The sequence below is a fragment of the Erpetoichthys calabaricus genome, chromosome 7 (genome assembly GCF_900747795.2).
Source record: "Erpetoichthys calabaricus chromosome 7, fErpCal1.3, whole genome shotgun sequence".
NCBI lineage: Eukaryota > Metazoa > Chordata > Cladistia > Polypteriformes > Polypteridae > Erpetoichthys > Erpetoichthys calabaricus.
In genome coordinates this window covers 192,035,893-192,058,700 of record NC_041400.2, presented here as the reverse complement: position 1 = coordinate 192,058,700, position 22,808 = coordinate 192,035,893, and the positions used below count along the sequence as shown (strand labels likewise).

Sequence of the window (22,808 nt, the reverse complement as noted above, 5' to 3'; positions counted from 1 at the left end):
AGTCAATCAGTCTCTTTTCTGCTGAGGAAGGAAGAGAAAAGGCATAGGTGACAGCGCCAACCCCTGATTCAGAGTGTAGTTAGTTATAATCAAATAAGCTGCAAACTCACATGTGAGCTTATATATATATATATATATATATATATATATATATATATATATATATATATATATATATATATATATATAATATACTGTGTGTATGTGTGTGTGTGTGTATATATATATATATATATATATATATATATATATATATATATAAAATATACATACATACAGTAGAATCTCGCTTATCTGACATAAATGGGCCGGCAGAACATCGGATAATGGGAGGTGTTAAGAAAAAAGCCTATTAAACGTCAAACGTTATAATTTTACACATTATGAACCCAATAATCATGTTTTAAAACAAAACGACAGAAAAAATTAACTACGCTCACGCTCGCAACTTGCAGTTCTTGTTGCCGATTGATGGCGTTTTTTTGTTTGTGGTGGGACGTCGGATAATACAGAATGTCGGATAAGCGAGACTCTACTGTATATATAATATACATACATACATATAAAAGGCAAAGCCCTCACTGACTCATCACTAATTCTCCCACTTTCCATATAGGTGGGAAGCTGAAATTTCGCATTCTTATTCCTTGCACTTTACTTACAAAAGTTAGGAATGTTACATGTCCTATTGCAACACCCAATGGGGGGAAATGAGTGTACCCCCTAAACTGTATACATAGGTAGTCCAGCAAATGCCAGGCCCGTTTCTTAAAGTTGATTTGGGGCACCACCAGTGTAGAACTTGCTCAGGAATGGCAGCAGGCAGGTGTGAGTGAAGCAAAGACTTTTGGAGGGTTGCCTGGTGGGTGTCAAGAAGGGCAAGAAAAGAAGCCAAGAAAACATCAGGGACAGACTGATATTCTGGGATTGGACTGCTGGGGTAAAGTCATTTTCTCTGATGAATCCCCTTTCCGATTGTTTGGGGCATCCGGAGAAGAAAAGCTGAGCGGCGCTACCATCAGTCCTGTGTCATGCCAACAGTAAAGCATCCTGAGACCATTCATGTCAGCCAAGGGAGTGCAGGGCTCACTCACAATTCTGCCTAAGAACACAGCCATGAATAAAGAAATGGGACCAAAACATCCTGTGAGAGCAACTTCTCCCAACAATCCAAGAACAGTTTGTTGACCCACAATGCATGATGGAGTACCGGGCCATAAGGCAAAACTGAGAGCTAAGTGGCTCGAGGAACAAAACATTGAAATTTTGGGTCCATGGGTGGAATACTCCCCAGACCTTTAATCCCAATGAGAAGTTGTGGTCAATCCTCAAGACGACAAACAAAAACCCAGTTCTGTAAGAATGGGCTGCCGTCAGTCAGGATTTGGCCCAGAAGTTGATTGAGAGCCTGCCAGGGTGAATTGCAGAGGTCTTGAAAAAGAAAGAAGGACCAGCACTGCAAGCCTTTGAAACTTCTGAAATGCTTGTAATTCTACTTCAGTATACCATAGAAACATCTGACAAAAAGATCTAACAACACTGAAGCAGCAAACTTAGTGGAACACTTGAGTCATTCTCAAAACTGTTCGTCACAATTACAGATACAAAATTGTCCCTCAATACTTTCCTCTAAATTGATCTTTACATCTTTCCACAGTTTGGTATTCTTAATAGACACTAGCGATCAAAATGAGAGAACAAATGACATTTTTGTAGCTTATAAAGTCACCACTTGTCCAAATCGAATGTATCTCAACGTGGATAGAAGAGACATATTGCATTGATATTTCCTCAGTGAAAACTATCCACATCACCAAATCAAAGATTGAAACAAGATAATTGAAGAAGGTTAACAATCGAAATTCGAGAAGGAATTGTCCTAGTTGACAGCTGCTTCTAATCTGGCTGAAAGACTGAACCGAAAATGTGTAAAGATGTGGATGAAGTTTGGAGGAGGACTCGTCATGGTATGATGGATCTTGTCTGCAGCAAGAGTCGTGCCTCTCATAGAGCTACATGGCAAGGTGAATGCTAATGTCCACCAGAAGCTCCTTCAGCCATATGTGGTTCTATCCCTGCGAGATTCACCCAGTAAGCCAGCAATTTCTATGATTGACAATGCTCCTTGATGCACTGCAAAACGGGTGAAGCAATTCTTACAAGCGGAGAATATTGAAGTGATGAAACACCCAGCCCAGCGTCCTGATCTGAACCCGATTGTGAATTTCCAGAAGATCTGATAGAGTAACGGCAAAGGAACCCACTACTGTTACTGAACTGTGGAAGAAGAAGCTGGGAGAGAAGGGCAACAAAATGAAACCAGAGCAGTGCAAGACATCAGTCACGTCCTGTAGACGCCAATGTGCCAAAGTCTTTGAAAGCGAGGAACTCCACACTTCATACTCAGTTTTGAAAGCTGAAATCATCAAAAAGTGTTTCAACATTATTAATTTGCCATACCGTTGTAACAGTTCTCCAATTTTGATCACTGTAGTTTTTCAAAATTAAACGTTTTTTGTTGAGTGACTTTTTCACCACGATTATTTTTTCCAAACATTCTAGTAGAACAGTAATCATACCTACACCTAATTCGATTTTATATTTTGAGCAGTGACTGCTATCAATATTTGAAATAAACAATTTTTCATAAATAGTTCTCTAATTCTGAGTGTAGTTAGTATAAATAAACTGAATTTTGGAACTAGGTGTTGGTGACCCTGGAGTTTCAGCAGTCATTTGGGACCAAGTGACCTCGTTTAGAACCCCATGCCATTAGTTATAATTGTGCAGTGGAGTGGCGTGCAATGCGCGTTCGGTATGAAAGCCATTTATAAGAATGGTGATAATGTGACTGTTGTGCAAAGGGAATTTCGGCGTCATTGCCAGTTAGGATGTCATGATCGTGTCCCGTCTGCTCATGTGATTACAATATGGGTACTTAATTTCGAAGAGATGGGTTCAGCCAAAAAAAGAAGTCCTGAGGTGGAGCCACTTTGCATACTGCCCGACAGTCGATGGCAGCTATTCGACAATTGCTTGGAAGGTGCATCATCTCACGCAGTGGTAACATTCTACAGCGTCCGAGATCCCCAGATCTCAATGTTTTATGAATTTTTTTTTTTTTTCCTTTGGGGTCATCTTAAAAGCCAAGTGTACCGCACGCGTCCTGCAGCCATTGCTGAACTAAAAAGAAGGATTGAAGAGGAAATCGCTGGTTTTCCTTTTGACATGACAACAGGCTGTCAGAATGTGTACGGAGAAATGGATAACACCTTCATGATGTTTTCTTCCAAACATAAAATGAATATTTAGTGAATATTGATTACCATCATTAATTGCATATCCTGTACGATACATTTCATCATTAGTTGTATTTTATAATGTGTTTGTTTGTGCTTTGAACGTCAATTGAAGATTTCCTGTTTCCCTGCGCCACCCTGTATGTTGTCGTCTTTGTTCTCAAGTGCTCCTCTTACTTTCTCAGAGATGTCCATTTAAGGTGAATTAGTGACTCTGTATTGGCCGCCTAAGGGAGTACATGTTGGGGGTATATGTGTGTGAATGTGCCTCGTGACGGGTTGGTACCTTCTTCATTGTTGGCTTGTGCCCTGTGCTGCTGGAATTGGCACAGCTCCATACAGGCCTGAACTGGATGAGTGGTTTATTAAATGGAAGAATGAAGAGTTTCTAGATAGATAGATACTTTATTAATCCCAAGGGGAAATTCACAAGATCAATAAATAAAAATAGAAAAATAAATGTAGAAAAGTACACATACAGTCATACACAGAGCTGCTGAAAGCAGCGCCGGAACTAACACTGATTATCCATTCATTTCACTGAATACAACACACAGTGCAACCTGATAATTGTTATGATGGCAGTGAGTTTGTGCTTTGGTTTGTCTGTTCTTTGGAACAACATTTTTAGCTCAGTATATGCTGTGGCAACCAAAAGAAGAAGAAAAAGATATGTAGTATCGCAATAAATATAGGAGGACTTAAATGTGAAATTGTATTGATTTGAATGATTAACTTCCCCTTTTATTAGTCTGTTTCATTTAATTCAAGATAAGTTGAGAGTTTTTCATCACTTATGTCAGCGTGTGGAAGAAAAATTGTCATTTGTTAAATAATCAGACATTCAGCTTTGTATTGAAATCTGTAATTAAACTGAAATCATTTTTTGTTTGCTTTTTCTTTTTTCAGATGGTAAAATTGAAGCAGCTCTGTGAAAAACTTGCAGAAGAGTATAAAACATGTGAAGAAACAGTCTGGAAGCAGAAAAAAGATATTGAGGTAATGTTAGGGTGTTACATAAAGCTGTATAGTCAAAATATACAGCGTACATTATATACACTCAGCGGCCACTTTATTAGGTATACCTTGGACCCCCCCTTTGCCTTAGAACTGCCGTAATTCTTCATGGCGTAGATTTAATAAGGTGCTGGAAACATTCGTCAGGGATTTTAGTCCATATTGACAGGACAGAATCACGCAGTTATTGCAGATTTGTCGGCGGCACAGCCATAATGTGAATCCCCCGTTCCACCAACTCTCAAAGGTGCTCTCCTGGATTGAGAGCTTGGTGACTGTTGGAGGCCATTTGAGTCCAGTGCACTCATTTTAATGTTCAATTAATCAGTTTGCGATGATTTCAGCTTTGTGACATGGCTTGTTATCCTGCTGTTAGAAGCCATCAGAAGATGAGTACACTGTGGTCATAACTGGATGGACATGGTCGGCAACAATACTCAGGTAGGCTGTGGCATTTAAACGATGCTTAATTGGTATTAAGGGGCCCAAAGTGTGCCAAGAAAATATCTCCCACACCATTACTTCACAGCCACCAGCTTGAACCGTTGATACAAGGCAGGATGGATCCCTGCTTTCATGTTGTTGATGCCAAATTCTGACCCTACCATCCTAATGTTGCAGCAGAAATCGAGATTCATCAGACTAGCCAATGTTTGTCCAGTTTCGATGAGCTGTGTGAATTGTAGCCTTAGCTGAGAGGCGTGACACCCGGTGTGGTCTCTTGCTGCTGTAGCCACCCCCCATCTGCCTCAAGGTTTGACGTGTTGTGTGTTCAGAGATGCTGTCCTGCAATTACTGTTGCCTTTCTATCAGCTTGAACCAGTCTGGACATTCTCCTCTGACCTGTGGCATCAACAAGGTATTTTCGCTCAAACAACTGACACTTTCAGGATATTTTTACCTTTTTTCGGGCCATTCTCTGTAAACCCAAGAGATGGTTGTGCGTGAAAATCCCAGTAGATCAGCACTTTGTGAAATACTCAAACCAGCCCGTCTGACACCAGCAATCATGCAACATTCAGAGTCACTCCAGTCATCTTTCTTCTCCATTCTGATGCTCAGTTTGAACTTCAGCACGTTGTCTTGTCAATGTCTACAGGCCAAGATGTATTGAGTTGCTGCTATGTGATTGGCCGATTAGATATTTGTGTTAACAAGCAGTTGAACAGGCATACTTAATAAAGTGGCCATTGAGTGTATTTAATGGGTACAGTCAATTTAGAAAGTATTCAGACCCCTTCACCTTCCACACAGTTTGTGTTGTAGGTTTAATTTTAAATAGTTAAATTTGCCATTTTTGCCTATCAAACTACACTCTAACTCCTAATAATAAATTTTAAAAAGGTTTTTAACGAAGGTTTGCACATTTTTTAAAAATCGTAAAACTGAAATCTCACATTCATGTAAAGTATTGGCAAGAAGTCTCTTTGGCAGCAATTCCAGCTTCAAGTCTTCTTGGCTAAGTCCGTACAAACTGTGCACACTTGGATTTGCGCAGTTTATCCTGGCAGATCTTCTCAAGCTCCATTAGATGGGATGGGAAGTGTCTGTAAACTGCCATCTTCAGGTCTCTCCTCAGATGTTCTGTAGGGTTTAAGTCTGGGCTTTGACTGGTCCACTTGAGGACACTTGAATTTTAAATGGATAAATTTGCCAAGAACACTCGGGAGACTTGGCCTGAAGCCACCCCAGCGTTGTCTTGGCTGTATGCATCAGGTCATTGTCATGCTGAAAGGTGAACCATCACCGTGGTCTGAAGTGGCCTGCACCCTGGAGCAGGTTTTCTTCAAGGGCCCTTCTGTATTTGGCTGCATTCATACTTCCCACGTTTCTGACCAGGGCATCACACTGCCACCACTGTGCTTCACTATAGTGATGGTATTATGCAGGTGATGAGCAGTGCCTTGTCTTCACTAGATGTAGCGCTTGGAGTTCTGCTTAAAGACTTCGCATTTTTTTTTGTCTTATCAATCCAGAGACTCTTTTTCCCTTATGCTATCCTGAGTCCTTTAAATGCAATTTGGGAAATTCCAGTCTGGAGTTAGATACTCTATCATAAATTCCTGATTGTTCCTGAATGTTACAGAGATGGTCTTCCTTCTGACAGGTTCTTCCATCTCAGTGGAGGACTTCTGAAGATCTGTTTCGTTTGACCACTGGGTTCTTGGTGATCTCCCAATTGTTCAGTCTGATGATTCCAAACTTCTTCCATTTCACAATTGTTGAGGCCATTGTGCTCCTGAGAACACTCAAAACTGTACAAATGGTTTTATCCACTTACCCCTTGAGCTATGCCTCACCATAATTTGAGGTCTACACAGAGATTTCATGTCCTGACATTCAGTATAAACCTTTTATACACAGGTACCTGTGTCCCTTTCTATGCATGGTCTAATTAGTTTAGTCTCGTTTTTTTTTTCAGCCTGGTTTTAAACATTTGGATTTTCATTGTTTTTAAGTAATATTTATGGAACAATGGAGCACTGCACTTTCTTTTGGACACAAAGTGTTTTGATTTTTTTTTTATTGTTAATAAAAGCACTCAACACTTTTACATCATACCCTTGCTCCAAATGTGAATCCAAATCATATTATGTGATATCATCTACAGTTAAATTCTGCTCTGTACTTGTAATATTTTTATTTTCTCTCTTATTATATAAAAAAATCCTTTTGACGAGACTTTTTGGAGAACGAGTGTTTTTGGAAGAGAGATTTTTTTCAAGTCCTGCAAGACAAGACTTTTGCCTTGAGATTTTTTCAAGTCACGCCTTCCTCTCATACATTTTCAAAAAAGACCACGGTCCTCTCAACTCTCATTTGTGTGAATACTTTTGTCAGACACACTTCCTGCGCTCTCTGCTCTTATACATTTTAACGTTCTTTTCACTTTAAGTTCTCAATTAAAGAAGACTTATTCTGTCCAAATCTTATTGAAGAATTTCATCACGAAGGGTTATCAACATAAAAAATGAGTACACGCGCAATCCTAGTACCGAGAAACAAGGAAGTCAAACGAATTACGTGAAAATTGTTGATCGGTTATGCAGCAAATTGGTTAAATGCGTATCAATAGACTTTGCTGAAACAGTTGGTGGTGATCATGCAGAAGATGAAAACAACAACTTATAATATCCCAAAGAATATCTACCACCGTTAACAATGTCTGGTCTTAAACACACAAATTACTGTTGAAAGAAGGATTTATCCAAAAAAAAGTAATGTAGTACATTTTCAGGGGTTAACATTAGACACCAAAGGAGATCTTGATGTGCCATTCATATTAAAACATTAACAGTTTCCAGTTAGAATAGCTTCTGCAAAGACAATTAACAAATCTCGGAACCAAACATTCGAAAAAGTTGTGTTATTTAATAGAGAGAAACGAAATTCAATCACGGACAGTTATATGTTGCGTTGTAACAATTCCCATGAAAATAAAAAATCTGTTTAAATTGTACATCCGCATCCCCATACGCGAGCAGCAGAACTGCAAAGAGCAGGCCTGGGGATTGGCGAGCGAAGTAAGCAGGGGGCAAAGCCCCCTAGTACTATTATATTGTATTGAGGATTACTTGTGTCCTGGGGCCTCATGTATAATGCCGTGCGTAGAACTCGCACTATAACATGCCGTACGCACAGAAAAATCCAGATGCAGGAATCTGTACGTATGCAAACTTTCACGTTCTTCCACTACATAAATCCCGATCAGCGTGAAAAGTAACGTACGTGCACGCGCCTTCTGTCCTGCCCCAACTCCTCCCAGAATTACGCCTCTTTGAATATGCAAATCAATATAAATAGCCTTCTGTGAAAAGACTGAGAAAAGCACGGGGGGAAATATAAGAATTTCAGCGAATACTAAGTGGAGGCAAAGGAAAAACGTACTGTTTGTTGGTTTAAACAGTGGTAAAAGTTTTAAGTTCACAAAGTCGCACAGTGCCCGAAATAAAAAAGAAATCACATATCAAAGTCGTCGTGAAAAGGCAAGTCGTAGCCCACCGTCTGAGTGTCATATGAAAGCTTATTAGGGTACAGACAAAAAAAAAAATAGGCACACAGTGGGGAAAAAAGCACGAAATGTCAACTTTAATCTCGAAATTTCCACTTTAATCACATAGTTTATTTTGCCATTAAAGTAGAACATCATAAACTTCATCTTAAAATCCTTTAATTTACTAGTTTCTCAAATCCCATTGTAACTAAAGTGGCACATTAAATGCTTTGTTCTGTATTTGATCTTCTTTCTGTGTGAATCACTACCTGCTTCTTAAACGGGCTTTCTCTTTCTCCGACAGGACACATAATCCATTACATTCGTGATATTACAGCTCTCTGAATAATTAAAATATTGAGATGTATACCTGATATCTTTTTCATGATGATAGGAATGAAAGCATGTTATTAAACATGGGAACACGGTGGCGCAGTGCTTGTTCATGTCTCACGCAAGAGGCTTGCGGCGCCATGTGTGACCTTCGATGAAATAATTTATTACAGAAGTACTGTCTCTTTCAAACACACTAACCTCCAATTCCTGTCCTTTTCTTTCTCCAAAAAACCAATTGCCACACAATCAGCTGTGTAATAGACGTGAAGCCATCTGTAAGCTTAAAATGCCGATTCTTCAAAACTTTTAAGGAACATTGAAATATCTTCGTAGTACATGTTTAATTATTGTATCCGTCTTATCTTTCCAGTGTCGTGTCAGCACCAGCAAGAATACAACGCAATGCAGGAACAATCCCTGAACTAGCTAGCGCTGCGGCACCGTGTCCTCACATGTTTAATTATTAACAATACAGATTATTTAAATGAAGTTAAAGTTTTATCTGTATAATATAATCAACATATTTTGCTGCATTTCATCTTAAAAATGATATCATCATCATATGTAAATACGCGCTTCATAAAGTGGCACAGGTTGCGCAATATTATAACTGTAGTGCAAGTTTACAGTGAGGTAATTGTACTTATAAGTACAAACAGTTCTACAAGGAGCAGTTGATGGACTGATAATAATAATAATAATAATAATAATTCATTACATTTATATAGCGCTTTTCTCTGTACTGAAAGCACTATCCACACAGGGAGGAACCAGGAAGCGAACACACAATCTTCCACAGTCTCCTTACTGCAAAGCAGCAGCACTACCACCGCACCACCTGTGAGGACTGATTGAGTGCGTTTATAGTTCTTGGGATGAAACTTTTTCTAAACCGCGAAGTCCGTACAGGGAAGTCTCTGAAGCGTTTTGCCTTGGCTCAGGCAGCGTCTGCTTCATGCAGTGTACCGATAATTCTGTTTCTGATCAGCTGCTGCTGTGATTCCCCACTCAGATACAGTGATATAAATACTCCGAGTGGTGCAGTGAGAGTAATATGGAAAAGGATGGTCTGCTGTGGCAACCCTTAACGGGAGCAGCTGAAAGAAGAAGAAGATGCAGTGAGAGTTACAACGCTAAAGCAGTTACGGTATTTGGAATACTATGGCTATTTCCTGGACCATTATATTGCTGCAGGTTAATTACAATCACATGCATTACACTAATAAACAATATGCAGTTAGTTTCAGTGTATTTATAAAGCCGCATCAGGAATGTGGATCTAAGAAAGAAAGGGTGACCACACAGGAACAGTAGCACTGCTTTGACGCTGGGTGCCGCCAGTCTGCAAAACCGAGCGGAGAAATTGCGTACGCCAAAGTATGAGTTACCGTGGAAATGTGCGTGGCTTTACGCCAAGTTTAGGTTTTATACATCGCGATTTGAGCGTGGAAACATTCATACGCAACATTTCTGTGCGTACGCACCGTTTATACATGAGGCCCCTGTTCTGTGTATTTTATTGTATTGTGTTGACCCCCTTTTCTTGACACCTGTTGCATGCCCCAATCTACCTGGAAAGGGGTCTCTCTTTGAACTGCCTTTCCCAAGGTTTCTTCCATTTTTTTCCTTACAAGGGTTTTTTTTTGTGAATTTTTCCTTGTCTTCTTAGAGAGTCAAGGCTTGGGGGGCTGTCAAAAAGGCAGGGCCTGTTAAAGCCCATTGAGGCACTCCTGGTGTGATTTTGGGCTGTACAAAAATAAATTTTATTGTTTTTGGACTCATCTGCCAGCTCATTAAGTTACAGTATGTTATTAATGGAGCATGGTAGAGGGAGTATGGAGCAGGATTCCCAACGTCACAAGGTGGACTACAATTCTAGACGCGTCCCTAGGATAATTAAAGCAAACCGGATGCACCTGACCACAGTATGGACTGCAAAGAGTCCGAATACTTAAAAACAAATGAGACGTTTCAGTGTTTGAGTTTTAATAAATTAGCATACCCTTTTGAAAACATGTTTTTATTTTGTCATTTTGAGTTATTGATTGTAGATTGATGGGGAAAATTGGCAGCAATGATCAATTTAAAATTAAATCTACAACACAAGCAAGTGTTCAGAAGGTGAAGGGGTCTGAGCAGTTTGTGAATCCAATCCAATATAATATAATACAATTTATTTTTGTATAGTCCAAAATCACACAAGAAGTGCCGCAATGGGCTTTAACAGGCCCTCCATCTTGACAGCCCCCCAGCCTTCACTCTCTAAGAAGACAAGGAAAAACTCCCAAAAAAACCTTGTAGGGAAAAAATGGAAGAAGGAAAAACAGTTCAAAGAGAGACCCCTTTCTGGGTAGGTTGGGCGTGCAGTGGGTGTCAAAAGGAAGGGGGTCAATACAATACACAGAACAGAACACAAGTAATCCTCAATACAGTATAACAGTAAAATAAATTCTGCTCTGTACTTGTAATATTGTTAACAGTAGATGATATCACATAATAGGATTTGAAGTTGTTTAGACTCCTGGAGACCTCAGTCATCCCATCAAGCTGCCTCCCCCAATTCCATTGTACAGATGGGATATCGCTGGGCCAGCCAATGCAATGAAAGGACCCCTCTACCCGACGATTCGATAGGCAGGCAAAACCACTTGGCAGGTGGGCAGTGGCACCAAGTGCCACATTCGAGTACTGAGAAGAGAAACAGAATAGGCGAGGATTAGTAACAAATTAGAACTGTCATGTGACTGATGTTTTAGTTGCTAATGACTGACAAAAGAGATGCAGTCTGTACAGCTAATCAGCAGCTCTAGTCAGGGTGTGCTAAACTGAAGTAGGGAGTCTTCAGCCGGGATTTGAAAGCTGAGACCGAAGTGGTATCTCTTATAGTAGCAGGCAGACCACTGCACAGTTTAGGGCTCCCACTGTAACTAAAAGCTCGACCTCCGACTGTTATTTTATTAATCCTTGGAATCATAAGCAGACCGGCATCTTGAGATCTTAATGTACTTTCTGGTTTGTATGTCATGATAAGTTCAGATAAGTAAACCGGACCTTGGCCATTTAAGGCTCTGTATGTTAAAAGGAGGATTTTTAAACTTAACTGGGAGCCTTTATAAGGATTTAATCCACTGCTTGACTTGTGCCCAACAGGACCCTGTATATGTCCCACCAAACAACTCTTTTGCATTCCTCAGTGGTCCGTGTTTGATGCTACTTGTGCAAGTCTGGGCATTTGCTTTTGACCTCTTTAATCCACAGTTTGTTTTGTTCCACCTGTCACTAATATCTTTTTGCATTATTCTCGATAAACACTTGAAACGTTGCATGTGGAAAGCTCCTGATGACAGCCAAATAGGATATGTGAAAAATGACACACCTACTGCCAGCTATCGTGCTGCATTCAGTGTCACTAAGGTCACCCATTTTGCCCATTTCAATACTAATGTGATGATTCCAACCCGGATCATAGACAGACACAGGAGCACACAGAAGGCCCAAAAACACACACGTTTATTTTTTAGAGTCCTTAGCATAAAACACAGCGCCCAAATCCCAACAATGCTCACAGTCCTTTCTTTCTCTGTCTCTTCTCTACGGCCCTCACTCCTCCACTCACAAGCTCCGTCCTCTGCCTCCCAACTCCGGCTCCTTGAATGGAGTGAGGTGGGCCCTTTTATAGTTTACCCGGATGTGCTCCAGGTGCTCCCTGATGACCTTCCTGCAGCACTTCCTGGTGTGGAGGAAGTGCTACATGAGCACCCGGAAGCACTCCGGGTGTACTTGGTTCCTGTTTCCCAGCAGCACTTCCTGGTATGGTGGAAGTGCTGCAGTCCATGGCACCGTCACCATCCGGGTGCCCCCTGGCAATGACAATGGGCCTCAAAAGGGATCCCGTGGCCCCGATGCTGCCCTCTCATGTCCCAGGGGAGAGGTATTGTCTCTCTCTCGGTCCTTCCATTCTTCAGGCGTCCACCACACTATGTTGAATCCTAACTGATGCCAGAAATACTGTTCTGTGTGATTTTATATTATGCACTGCTATTATGTCCCTCATGACATACTGAAGGTGTAAAATTTGTGTGAAGTTGGGGGAGTATCTTATAAACCACCTGCCAGACCACTTGACCTGTTTTTGTAAAGCATTGAATTGTAACAAAATTCAAAAAGACAGTTAAAAAGTGTTGGGGCATCTCGTACATGAACCCCCATGTATTTGATGGCCATAAAAGAAGCACTGTAAAAACTAATAAGTGAAGATTGTTTTTTTCAGACAGCAGTCAGAGCTTGACTGACTTAAAGATGGTGGTGTTACCCCTTAAAAAGAAGCCAGACTGGATGGGGCGGGGTCAGGAGATGGCAGCTCAGAAGTGGCGTCAGGTAGACTGGCGGTCATCCGTTCTGTAGGAAGGAATAAGGAGAAGCATTAGGCGACAGTGCCGACCAGTGGTTTGGGGTGGAATTACAACTAGATGAGCCTTCAGGTTGTCTCCCAAGTGCATGTATGTGACAGAATTTCTATGTGTTTCATTGGAAAGCACAGCTACAGGGCAGTATTGGATATACAGGCTGAGTGAAAAAAACTACAGTAGTGGTTAAAAACTAAATAATAGTACATTAAATGTAAAAAAATATTGCATAGGGAGAGACCCATTTTATTGGTGTTTTTGACATTTCCTTTTTGAAGAAAATAAATTCTGAAAGTGTGTGAATATATATATATATATATTTTACAAGGCACTATGAATAATTCTAATGGCTTCTTTATTTGTGGTGTACACACTTGTGTGTATGTGTGTTTTGGGGAAACTTTGGAGATGTTTGAGTAGCAGCACATTGAGTAATACCTCATAGGGACGAAGAATTTGATCCTTCTGTCCAAAATAATTTATTAACAGATCTTCAAACAAGAGACCCCAAAATGTCTTCTGACCTCAGTAATCATCAGGTTCTGGAGTTTGGAGGTAAAAATTCAGTGGCGTCACAAGGTGGGTGCAGGGTGCCATCAGACAGGGTGACACCAAAATGACTGTCTGTAAAATCTATGTGCAGTGTTTTGGGGTGAAATCACCAAGGGGGGAACCCTCCACCACCACCCCCCCGACCCTTCCTGCTCAGTGACACAAACAAATGTCCATGGGCTGAAATCACCGAGGGGTATAAAGTCACAAGTCCTTGATGATAGTTTCCCGTGTTTGCAGGCTGAAATCATCAAAGAGGGGGGTGGGGGTATCCATTCTCGATGAAAAGTGTCCATAGGCTGAAATCACTGAGGAGAGGGGAGGGCTACCTTTCCACTCTCTCCACTCAGTGAAATATTCATGTCTGCACGGGTTGAAATTACCAAGAAGGATGCCTCCAACCGCCATACCCAGAGGTCAAGTTTCTGTGCCCCATTTATAGTGGGAATTACTGGAGTGCAATACATGGCCAGGTGTCCACACGCAGCATTGTTTAAAGTATCAAAGTTTGAATACACAGTGGGAGGTCTGACTATCGAAAGTCCACCCTTTGAGAAGGATTTAGGAGTCGTAGTGGACTCAACAGTATCAACTGGCAGGCAGTGTTCAGAAGCCATTAAGAAGGCTAAAAGAATGTCAGGTTATAAAGCGCCTTGATGTGTGGAGTACAAGTCACAGGAGGTTCTGCTCAAGCTTTATAACACACTGGTGAGGCCTCTTCTGGAGTCCTGTGTGCAGTTTTGGTCTCCTGGCTACAAAAAGGTCCAGAGAGGAGCAACTCTGCTGATTCCAGGGCTACAGAGGATGAGTTATGAGGAAAGAGTAAAAGAGCTGAGCCTTTACAGTTTAATCAAAAGGAGATTAAGAGGTGACTTGACTGAAGTGTTTAAAATTATGAAGGGAATTAGTGCAGTAGATCGAGACGGTGACTTTAAAATGAGTTCATCAAGAACACGGGGACACAGTTGGAAACTTGTTAAGGGTAAATTTCACACAAACATCAGGAAGTTTTTGTTTACACAGAAAATCACAGACACTTGGAATAAGTGACCAAATGGTGTGGTGGACATTAGGATTTTACTACTTGATGTTATTCTGGAGGAAAAAAATGGATAGAACTGGCAAGCTTTGTTGGGCTGAGTGGCCTGTTCTTGTCAAGATTATTCTATTAATCATCTCTCTGTTAAGCAGCTCTATTCATGAAGTCACCCAGAGTTACTGGGTAATCCGGCCTTGCTTACTGCTATGGGTGACACTAACCTTAGTAAAGCCACTGTTAATATTATAAATTCAAATTATTCAAATCAGATTTGATATTTTTTCCTTTTTTGCTTTGTTTATTTACTAGTTGACTGACAAAAATCTCAACTTATGACGTCGCAATTGTTTTACTGTTAATATTTATTTACAGGCAACACAGGAGGAACTTGCAAAAGCCAATAAGGATTTAAGCCAGTTCCATTCCCAGTATGCAGATAAAGAAGCCCACACTAAAAAAGTTGAAGCAGAGCTACAGAGTATGCAGCAGCAATCGCAGGCAGAGAAGGACAAAGTGATTGAAGCCGAAATTAAACTCCAAAGACTTACACAGATTTACCAGAAGGACTCGGAGGTTAGTTTTTAAACAAGTCTTTATTAAATTTTTTCTTTTAAACTTCTTTTTGAACTTGTTAGGATTTGACAAAAGCATCACTTTTTCAATCACACATATTCACTAAGTGTAAGCCAGATTTTCCCCTGGGGAGAAATAGACTGACAAAAAGAAGTCTGTCTGTCTATGATATAGTGCCTTTCCTATCTGTCTGTCTGTCATACAGTGCCTTTCATCTCTATTATATAGTGCCTCTCATCTGTATCTTTCTATTATATAGTGCCTTTCCTATCTATCTCTCTATCTAGTCTTATCTTGTAGTGTGCCGTTGAGTGTCTAAAATGATACCTTTAAATAACATGTTCTCTTATTATTCTTACTATTATGAAGTGCCAAACAAGAATTTGATTTTACCACTGAATATCCCACTTTTGCATTTGATGTCTTTGTGCCACAGTAGCACTCTTGTTCCTTGTCCGCCTTTTAAATGGACTTTTTTTCCGCCTTTTAAGTGGACTTTTTTTCCCCCCAGTTATTCTCTACAGTTTTGTTAATTTTTTATAGTATTTATTTATTTATTTTTTTGGGATGTCCTTTGCACTCTGGCATGCTGGGTGCAAAATGTAGTACGTTATGGTTTTTATCCAGGTTATCCCTGATGAAAATGCAGCATGCATTCCGTTCGATGTGTTTATGAATGAAGAGAGCTGCTAATAAATAATTGAAAAGTTTTTGGTTGAATGCCCTTTTGGCTTGTGTGCTTACTTAAACTGAGCTTGTTAGACGTGTTACTGAACATCATTTTGTTTACTTTTAATTGTCATATTTAATTTTAATGTTAAATATCTTGTTCTGCACATTTTTGCATTTTGGATTTTTTTTCCCTCGATGTCCGTTACTGTAGCTTCTACTTCAGCTTGGATTAAGAAGCAAAATTTTTTCATGTGATATTTTCCTATTGTTATTTATTTGTGTGCAGTATCACTGTATATATTCATGTGCTTGTTTCTTCAGTGCTCATGTGGGTTTTGGGTATAGGATGTGGTGCCTTTTTATTTTTTTGTTTTAACAACCTTTCTCCTCTTTCCTCATAGGAAAAGCTGACCTTTCTCCATGGTCTGTACCAGCGATTGGTAGCGGGCTGCGTACTAATAAAACAACCAGAGGGCTTGCTGGGCAGATTTTCCTGGTCTGAACTCTGTGCTGTCCTGCAGGAACAAGCCGATGCCTTGACCTCAGACCTTACCAGCGCTAATGAGAAGGTAAACCATCCTTGAGGCGCCAAAAGCTCCACATTAAATGCAGTGACATTTGTCTTTGTCACCTAATCATAAAGACAAGCTGACACTTAACACATTTCAGAAAAGAGGAGTGGGCTGTTAATAATTCAGGAGCATTAATTATGAGTTGTCTACAACTCGGTTTGATGCCGTTGCTGTGGGCATGTAAATGTGACTGATGTCTGTATGGAGTCTCTTTGCTCCACTTTGTGCACACGACTTGTTAATGCTACTAGCCAGTATTAGCCACGGGGACCTAATTAACAGAACATAAATTACGCTTACTGATGAAGCAATCAAAGAGGGGTTTTGGCCATATGCATGTGCTGTTAACCACAGCCTGAGACCAAACAACCCATATTTACATATTGTGCAAACTAATCCTGTATCAATGTCTCCATTTCTCTTACATGAGGTGCCAAATTATTTTACGCATTCTGCTTAGCATAAGGCAATACAGGGTATGAGCATCAGTGTCTGTAACTTGACTAACTGGTAAAATGAGGTTAATCATTTTCTGTTAGACTTTGCAGAATCCATTATACTCTGAAGGAAACTGTAGCTAGTGTTACTTGTTTTTATTTGTTTTGATTTTTAAAATAGGGAGACTACACATTAAAAAATAGCTCCATATACATTCATGTGAGAAAGAAAGTACAACTTTGGCTTTACATCTCATGACATAATTAAAATAAAACATCTGGTCCTTACCAGGTTCTAAAACCTGCAGTGTAAAAGAACACACCGCAGATTCCACTATTAATAAAAATGAAGCCGAAATGGAGAAGCCATGTGTGAAAGACTAAGTACACCCCATGATTCAGTAGCCCGTGGAAGCACCTTTAGCAGCCATAACTGGAAGTAATCATTTCCTGTTTGACTCTATCAGTCTCTCATATGGTTCATAGGAATTGTGGCCCCCTCTTCTTTACAGCGTTGTTTCAGTTCATTGTGGGTTTGCGGGCATTCGTTTCTGCACAGCCCGCCACAGTTGAGGTCTGAATTTTGACTGGGCCATTGCAACTCTGGAAGAAAATTTTAAAACAGACCCCTCCCACACCCAGAATGCCCCGTCTAAGCAATAAAACACAGGCAGGAGAAAGCAGCAATCATTATTATTCTTTATCTAAGTCTTGCAAGAGGCAACAACCTTGTAACAGCCAACCCCTTTACCCAAACCGGCAACTACACAACCAAGAGCAGAGACTTGGCTAAACTGAGGACTCTTAAGGTAATAACAAGCCGTACCCCTTACAAACAGTCTTTTTCCCCTATAAACGAAATATCAGGCAATGCAAATCAGTGTGTAAAATTAAGTACAGATATATAGTGATCCCCCACTATATCGCGGTTCAGCTATCGTGCCCCCGCTACATCGCAGATTTATTAATACTGTTATTATTACTAGGGGTCGCTTCGCTCACCCACCCCCGGGTTTGGTTTACCGGATAAACAATTTAAAGAGATTGTTATTTTCATGAGAATTGTTACATATGCATTATTTTCATTTTTACTTTAAAATGTTTGTAAAACAATATTTGTTCTTTATTTCCTGCCCCGGGCGTGGTTACATCTCTTTCTCGTGGCACTTATGATGCTGCTCGCGTTGTGAAGGGGTTGTCTGATCGCACGGTAAAGAGATGCAATCGGTTCAGCTGGTGTATTGCTGCTGCTGTTAGCCAGCTGTGTGTTGTGCTTGTCGCGCTTTGCATCAATCACTTAAAAGCCTGTACAGCAGCTGTCCTTTAGCCACTTCACGTCTCTGCTGCTCGATTTGTGAAGGAGGGGGGGAGCTGAACGCACGCTAAGCAGAAGTGGATGGATCAGCTACTGGCTTTGTGCTGCTTCTGCCAAGATGCCTGTTCTGCTTGTTGCTCTGCGTGTTCTGAAGGGGGGGGGGGGGGGGGGTTGGGTTTGGGGAGAGCTGAACACACGCTAAGGAGAAGTGCTCGGATCATCTGCTGGGTTTTTGCAGCTGCTGCTGCTGTCAAGCTGCGTGTTCTGCTTCTCGCCAAAAGCATTCCAACATCTGCTAGGTTAGATGTCAGTGAACTTGTTTTAAATTGTTTGTAAGTAGGGCGTGTTGTCAAAATGTCTGTCCGAGATGATTTGGTCTCGATCGCTTTGCTCAAACACCCCCGCTCCATGGAGGTGTGCTTCTCTCCTGCTCGAGTTGTGAAGGGGGAAGCTGAATGCAACGCTAAGGAGAAGTGGACTTTGTGCTGGCTGTGTGCTGCTTCTGCCAAGATGCTTGTTCTGCTTGTCACTCTGCGTGTCAATCATTTAAAAGCCTGTACGGCAGCTGTCCTTCTGTCTCACTGCCTTATCTTGCGTGACGTTAAAATGTTTTATAATAGAGAGGTTACGCACATCCTTAGACCGACAGCCACATATCATATGTGTTTGCAAAGTGTGCTTTAATAAGTTTACATGTGTTTTAAAGCGTGTGGGCCGGGTATTTTAAGGCTTAAACTATAAAGAAAAAATGTGGTCTCTCTATATCGCAGATTTTCGCCTATCGTGGGTGGGTCTGGAACGTAACTTCCACAATAGGCGGGGGATCACTGTATTGAATTGTGAAACTAATATATATACAGTGGACTCTTGACTTACGAACTCAATTCGATCGCGAGGGCTGGTTGTAACTCAAGTTGTTTGTAAGTCAAGACTATTTTTCCCATAAAAAATAATGGAAATACCCATAATGCGTTCCGAACCGCCCACAGCAACACTTACTTAACCTTTTCATAATAAAAAGGGTTGTATAATGTGCATAATTTACCAAAACACCAATAATTTTTCTAATGTACTAACCAAAAAGTACTAAAAAGTGCCTAGCCTACTAGAAACAACAATTTCATACTGTACTCACCATTTAGGTTAACATCTTTGGCTTGCAGGAAGGGAGGAGGAGGAGAATGAAATGGAAGGTGGTTATTGTTTGGAAGGACAGCCCCCTTCCATAAGAACATCAGGACTCTGGCTTTCTGGTGTCCTTTCTCTCCTTGGGAGAGGCTGTAGCCCACTAGGACCTGCTTCTGGCTCGCTAGGTCTCAACCTTATCGGAAATAAAAACTGGTCTAAGGTTGTCTGTTTCTGTCTTTTCTTCAACACAGTTCTGTGGTATGACATTGTCATTAAGCAAATTAATGCAACGATTAGCTTTTTCTCTGTCTGGGTGGGTCTTCTCTACAAGTGTTTGTAGCTCTGTCTATTTTTTGCAGGATGTCCTTTATTTCAGAAGAGGAAATTTGCTGCACTGATTGTTGATCCAAGCCCTCCCACCCCCCCCCCCCCCCCCCCCTCCTCTTGAGAAAGCTCCTCAGCTGCCATTCTCTGTTGCTCAACCAGAAGTTGCTGAAGTTCCTCTGTAGACAATTCCTCTATTATCATATTAGCGAGATCGGTCACACGAACTCCACTCTCATATTTCCGCACAATTTCCTTCTTCGTTTCGATTGTGATCACTTTCTTTACCTTTGTTACCTTCTCTTCCTTCCTTAGCTTCTTTTCTAGCTTTTTTGGGGGCCATTTTGATAGCAATCATCGAAATAAATTATATAAATCACTGCACTGACTGAAATTACGTCCACAAACACACGTATCTGGGCTCCAGCTGACGCTTACGAACACTCTCGGCTGTTTGTTTACAGTCGCACAAGTGGATACACGTGACCGCATTCAGGTCGTAAACCAAGTTGTTTGCATGTCAGGCCAGTCGTATATCGAGGGTCAACTGTATACATATATACAAGGACAGACAGACACTCAATAATATATAAATACTAGGGGGCTCTGCCCCTTCTCGTTTCGCTTGCCCACCCCCCGGTTTGGTTACCTGGATATACAATTTAAAAAGATTGTTATTTTCATGGGAATTGTTACATACTCTTTTGATTCTATGTTGGCAGTGCTTCTCCATGATCATAAATATACACCTGACCGAACTGTGGTTTCTTCGAAAATAAACTTGTCATTGCTTTAATTGTTGTGGGACCACAGATTCTCATAGCGTTTGGTCCATTATTGTGTAAATCTACGTTTTGAGCATTTAATGATGCAAATGCAAGCAGATTATTGTAGCCTCAGATATTTTGCCTGTAGTGTTTGTGGATTTCACTTTCACCAAACGACAAATGTTTTAATTCTCGTGGATACGCCTCTTACAATATCTACATACTTCTGACATATCTCCAGTCTCTTTTTGCTGTTCCGTTATTTCACCAAGTAATAATTTCTATTTTTTAGCGCTAATGCGATCTTTACTGTCAGTTTTTTGAGACTTTCGAATTTTACTACTTTCTTAATCTCTAACTTGCTCTGCATGTGTATCTCGCCAACGTATTTTTTGAGCCTTTTGAATTCCTCTGCTTTCATAATCTCTAACCTTCTCTGCATGTGTTTCGTGCCATCGTTTTTGAACCTCTTTACGACATTCTACTTTGTCTTCTACTCTTTGTCTCTTATTTCTGACCCCACTTGGACCTGCTAGGTTTTCAATTCCTCATGGTTCGGGATGGTTAGTACTTTTCCTTATTTCACTGAGTAATAATTTCCATTTGTTATCGCTAATGCAATCTTTACTATCTTTATTTTGAAACTTTAGAATTCCTCTGCTTTCATAATCTCTATCCTGCTCTGCATGTGTATCGCGCCAACGTTTTTGAACGACTTTATGAAGTTCTACTTTGTCTTTTTCTCTTTGACTTTTATTTCTGACCCCTCTTGGACCTGCGAGGTTTTCAGGCCCACTTGGTCCGGGCTGATTATTACTTTCATTATTTTCAGAATTTGCACATAGATTATTATTGTTCTTTTTTGCATTCTTTTCTCTCCAACGCTTTTGGGTCTCTTTTCGATGCGCTGCTCTTTCTTCTTCGCTTAGTCGTGGACATGTCATCTAGAACGTATAAAGTTATTGTCCTGATAAAATTTATAAGGGCTGAGAGCGCAGGAAGTGTGTCTACCAAAAGCATTCACAAGACTGAGAGGTTAGGTGACTGTGGTCTTGTTTGAAAATAGTTGTAAATAGGGTGTGACTTGAAAGAATCTCATAGTAAAAGTCTCCGTCTCATGGGAGTCCCAAGATTTTTTTATTATAATAGAGAGATTTAGAAATATTTCTACTTTTGCTTTAAACATGTTACCTCTCTTTTGTTGTTGTCCTATTGTTTTGTTATTTTTTTTGTGCAGTTTGCACCCTTAATTGTGCCCTAATAATGATAATTGAAACAAACAGAACTGACACAGCCAGGTAAACAACACCGAATGATGAAAAGCTCCAATAACTTTAGTGTCAGACCCACCGGCAAGATGGAATACAGAAACTGGAGTACCATCTCGCCTGAAGGGGTCCGAGTTGCCTCGAAAGCTTGCATATTGTAATCTTTTTTACTTAGCCAATAAAAGGTGTAATTTTGCTTGACTTCTCACTGCATCCACAATGGCTAACACGGTACAACACCCTAGTACTATCAGACCCACTAATTAGTAGATAACAAATTAAACAATCGGAGCACCTGGAAAAGCAGAATGAAAATCAGGCTGAAAATTATTACAAAAATATATTTTTTTATCTCCTTGTATGTGTTTGGTACATCCATCCATTATCCAACCCGCTGTATCCTAACCACAGGGTCACGGGGGTCTGCTGGAGCCAATCCCAGCCAACACAGGGCGCAAGGCAGGAAACAAACCCTGGGCAGGGTCCCAGCCCACTGCAGGGCACACACACACACACACACACACCAAGCACACACTAGGGACAATTTAGAATCGGCAATGCATGTCTTTGGACTCTGGGAGGAAACCGGAGTACCCGGAGGAAACCCATGCAGACACGGGGAGAACATGCAAATTCCACGCAGGGAGGACCTGGGAAGTGAACCGGGTCTCCTAACTGCGAGGCAGCAGCGCTACCTACTGTGATTTACCAAACTAAGTTTTGTTATTTCTCCATTGACTCCAGAACACCGAAACTGGGAAATTACAGCTCACTTAATTGGGCCAGGAGTCCAATTGAAAACCGGGGGTCCTGTTTGGGAAGCACTGGTCTCATTTATATTTCAGCGGAGTACATCAACATATAAAAAATAACAAAAAATGCATTTATCATAGTAAATAATAAAATAACAGCTTCAGCCTTTAAGCATAATCTCAGAAGGACATGCGACTCAGCGCATGGTAGGTGCACATTGGACCAGGGTTCATATTCAACTCTTACATAACCCCTTGATTCTTTTCTTTTTTGGCCATTCTGTTGTAGATTTGCTGTGGAGCTTGGGATCATCGTCCTGTTGCATGACCCGGTTTGTCGGCTGAACTTTAGCTGTC

The 22,808-nt window shown here is 40.7% G+C and overlaps 1 protein-coding gene across 1 annotated transcript in view; it reads left to right on the top strand.

Moving 5' to 3' along the window:
- LOC114654975 (coiled-coil domain-containing protein 171-like) overlaps positions 1-22,808 on the top strand; it is a 510,202-nt gene that overhangs the window by 168,543 nt on the left and 318,851 nt on the right. Inside the window, exons 12-14 of the mRNA XM_028805855.2 lie at positions 4,209-4,298; positions 15,016-15,216; positions 16,290-16,457. Coding sequence (XP_028661688.1) covers positions 4,209-4,298; positions 15,016-15,216; positions 16,290-16,457 — 459 coding nt within the window. The remainder of the gene's footprint in view (positions 1-4,208; positions 4,299-15,015; positions 15,217-16,289; positions 16,458-22,808) is intronic.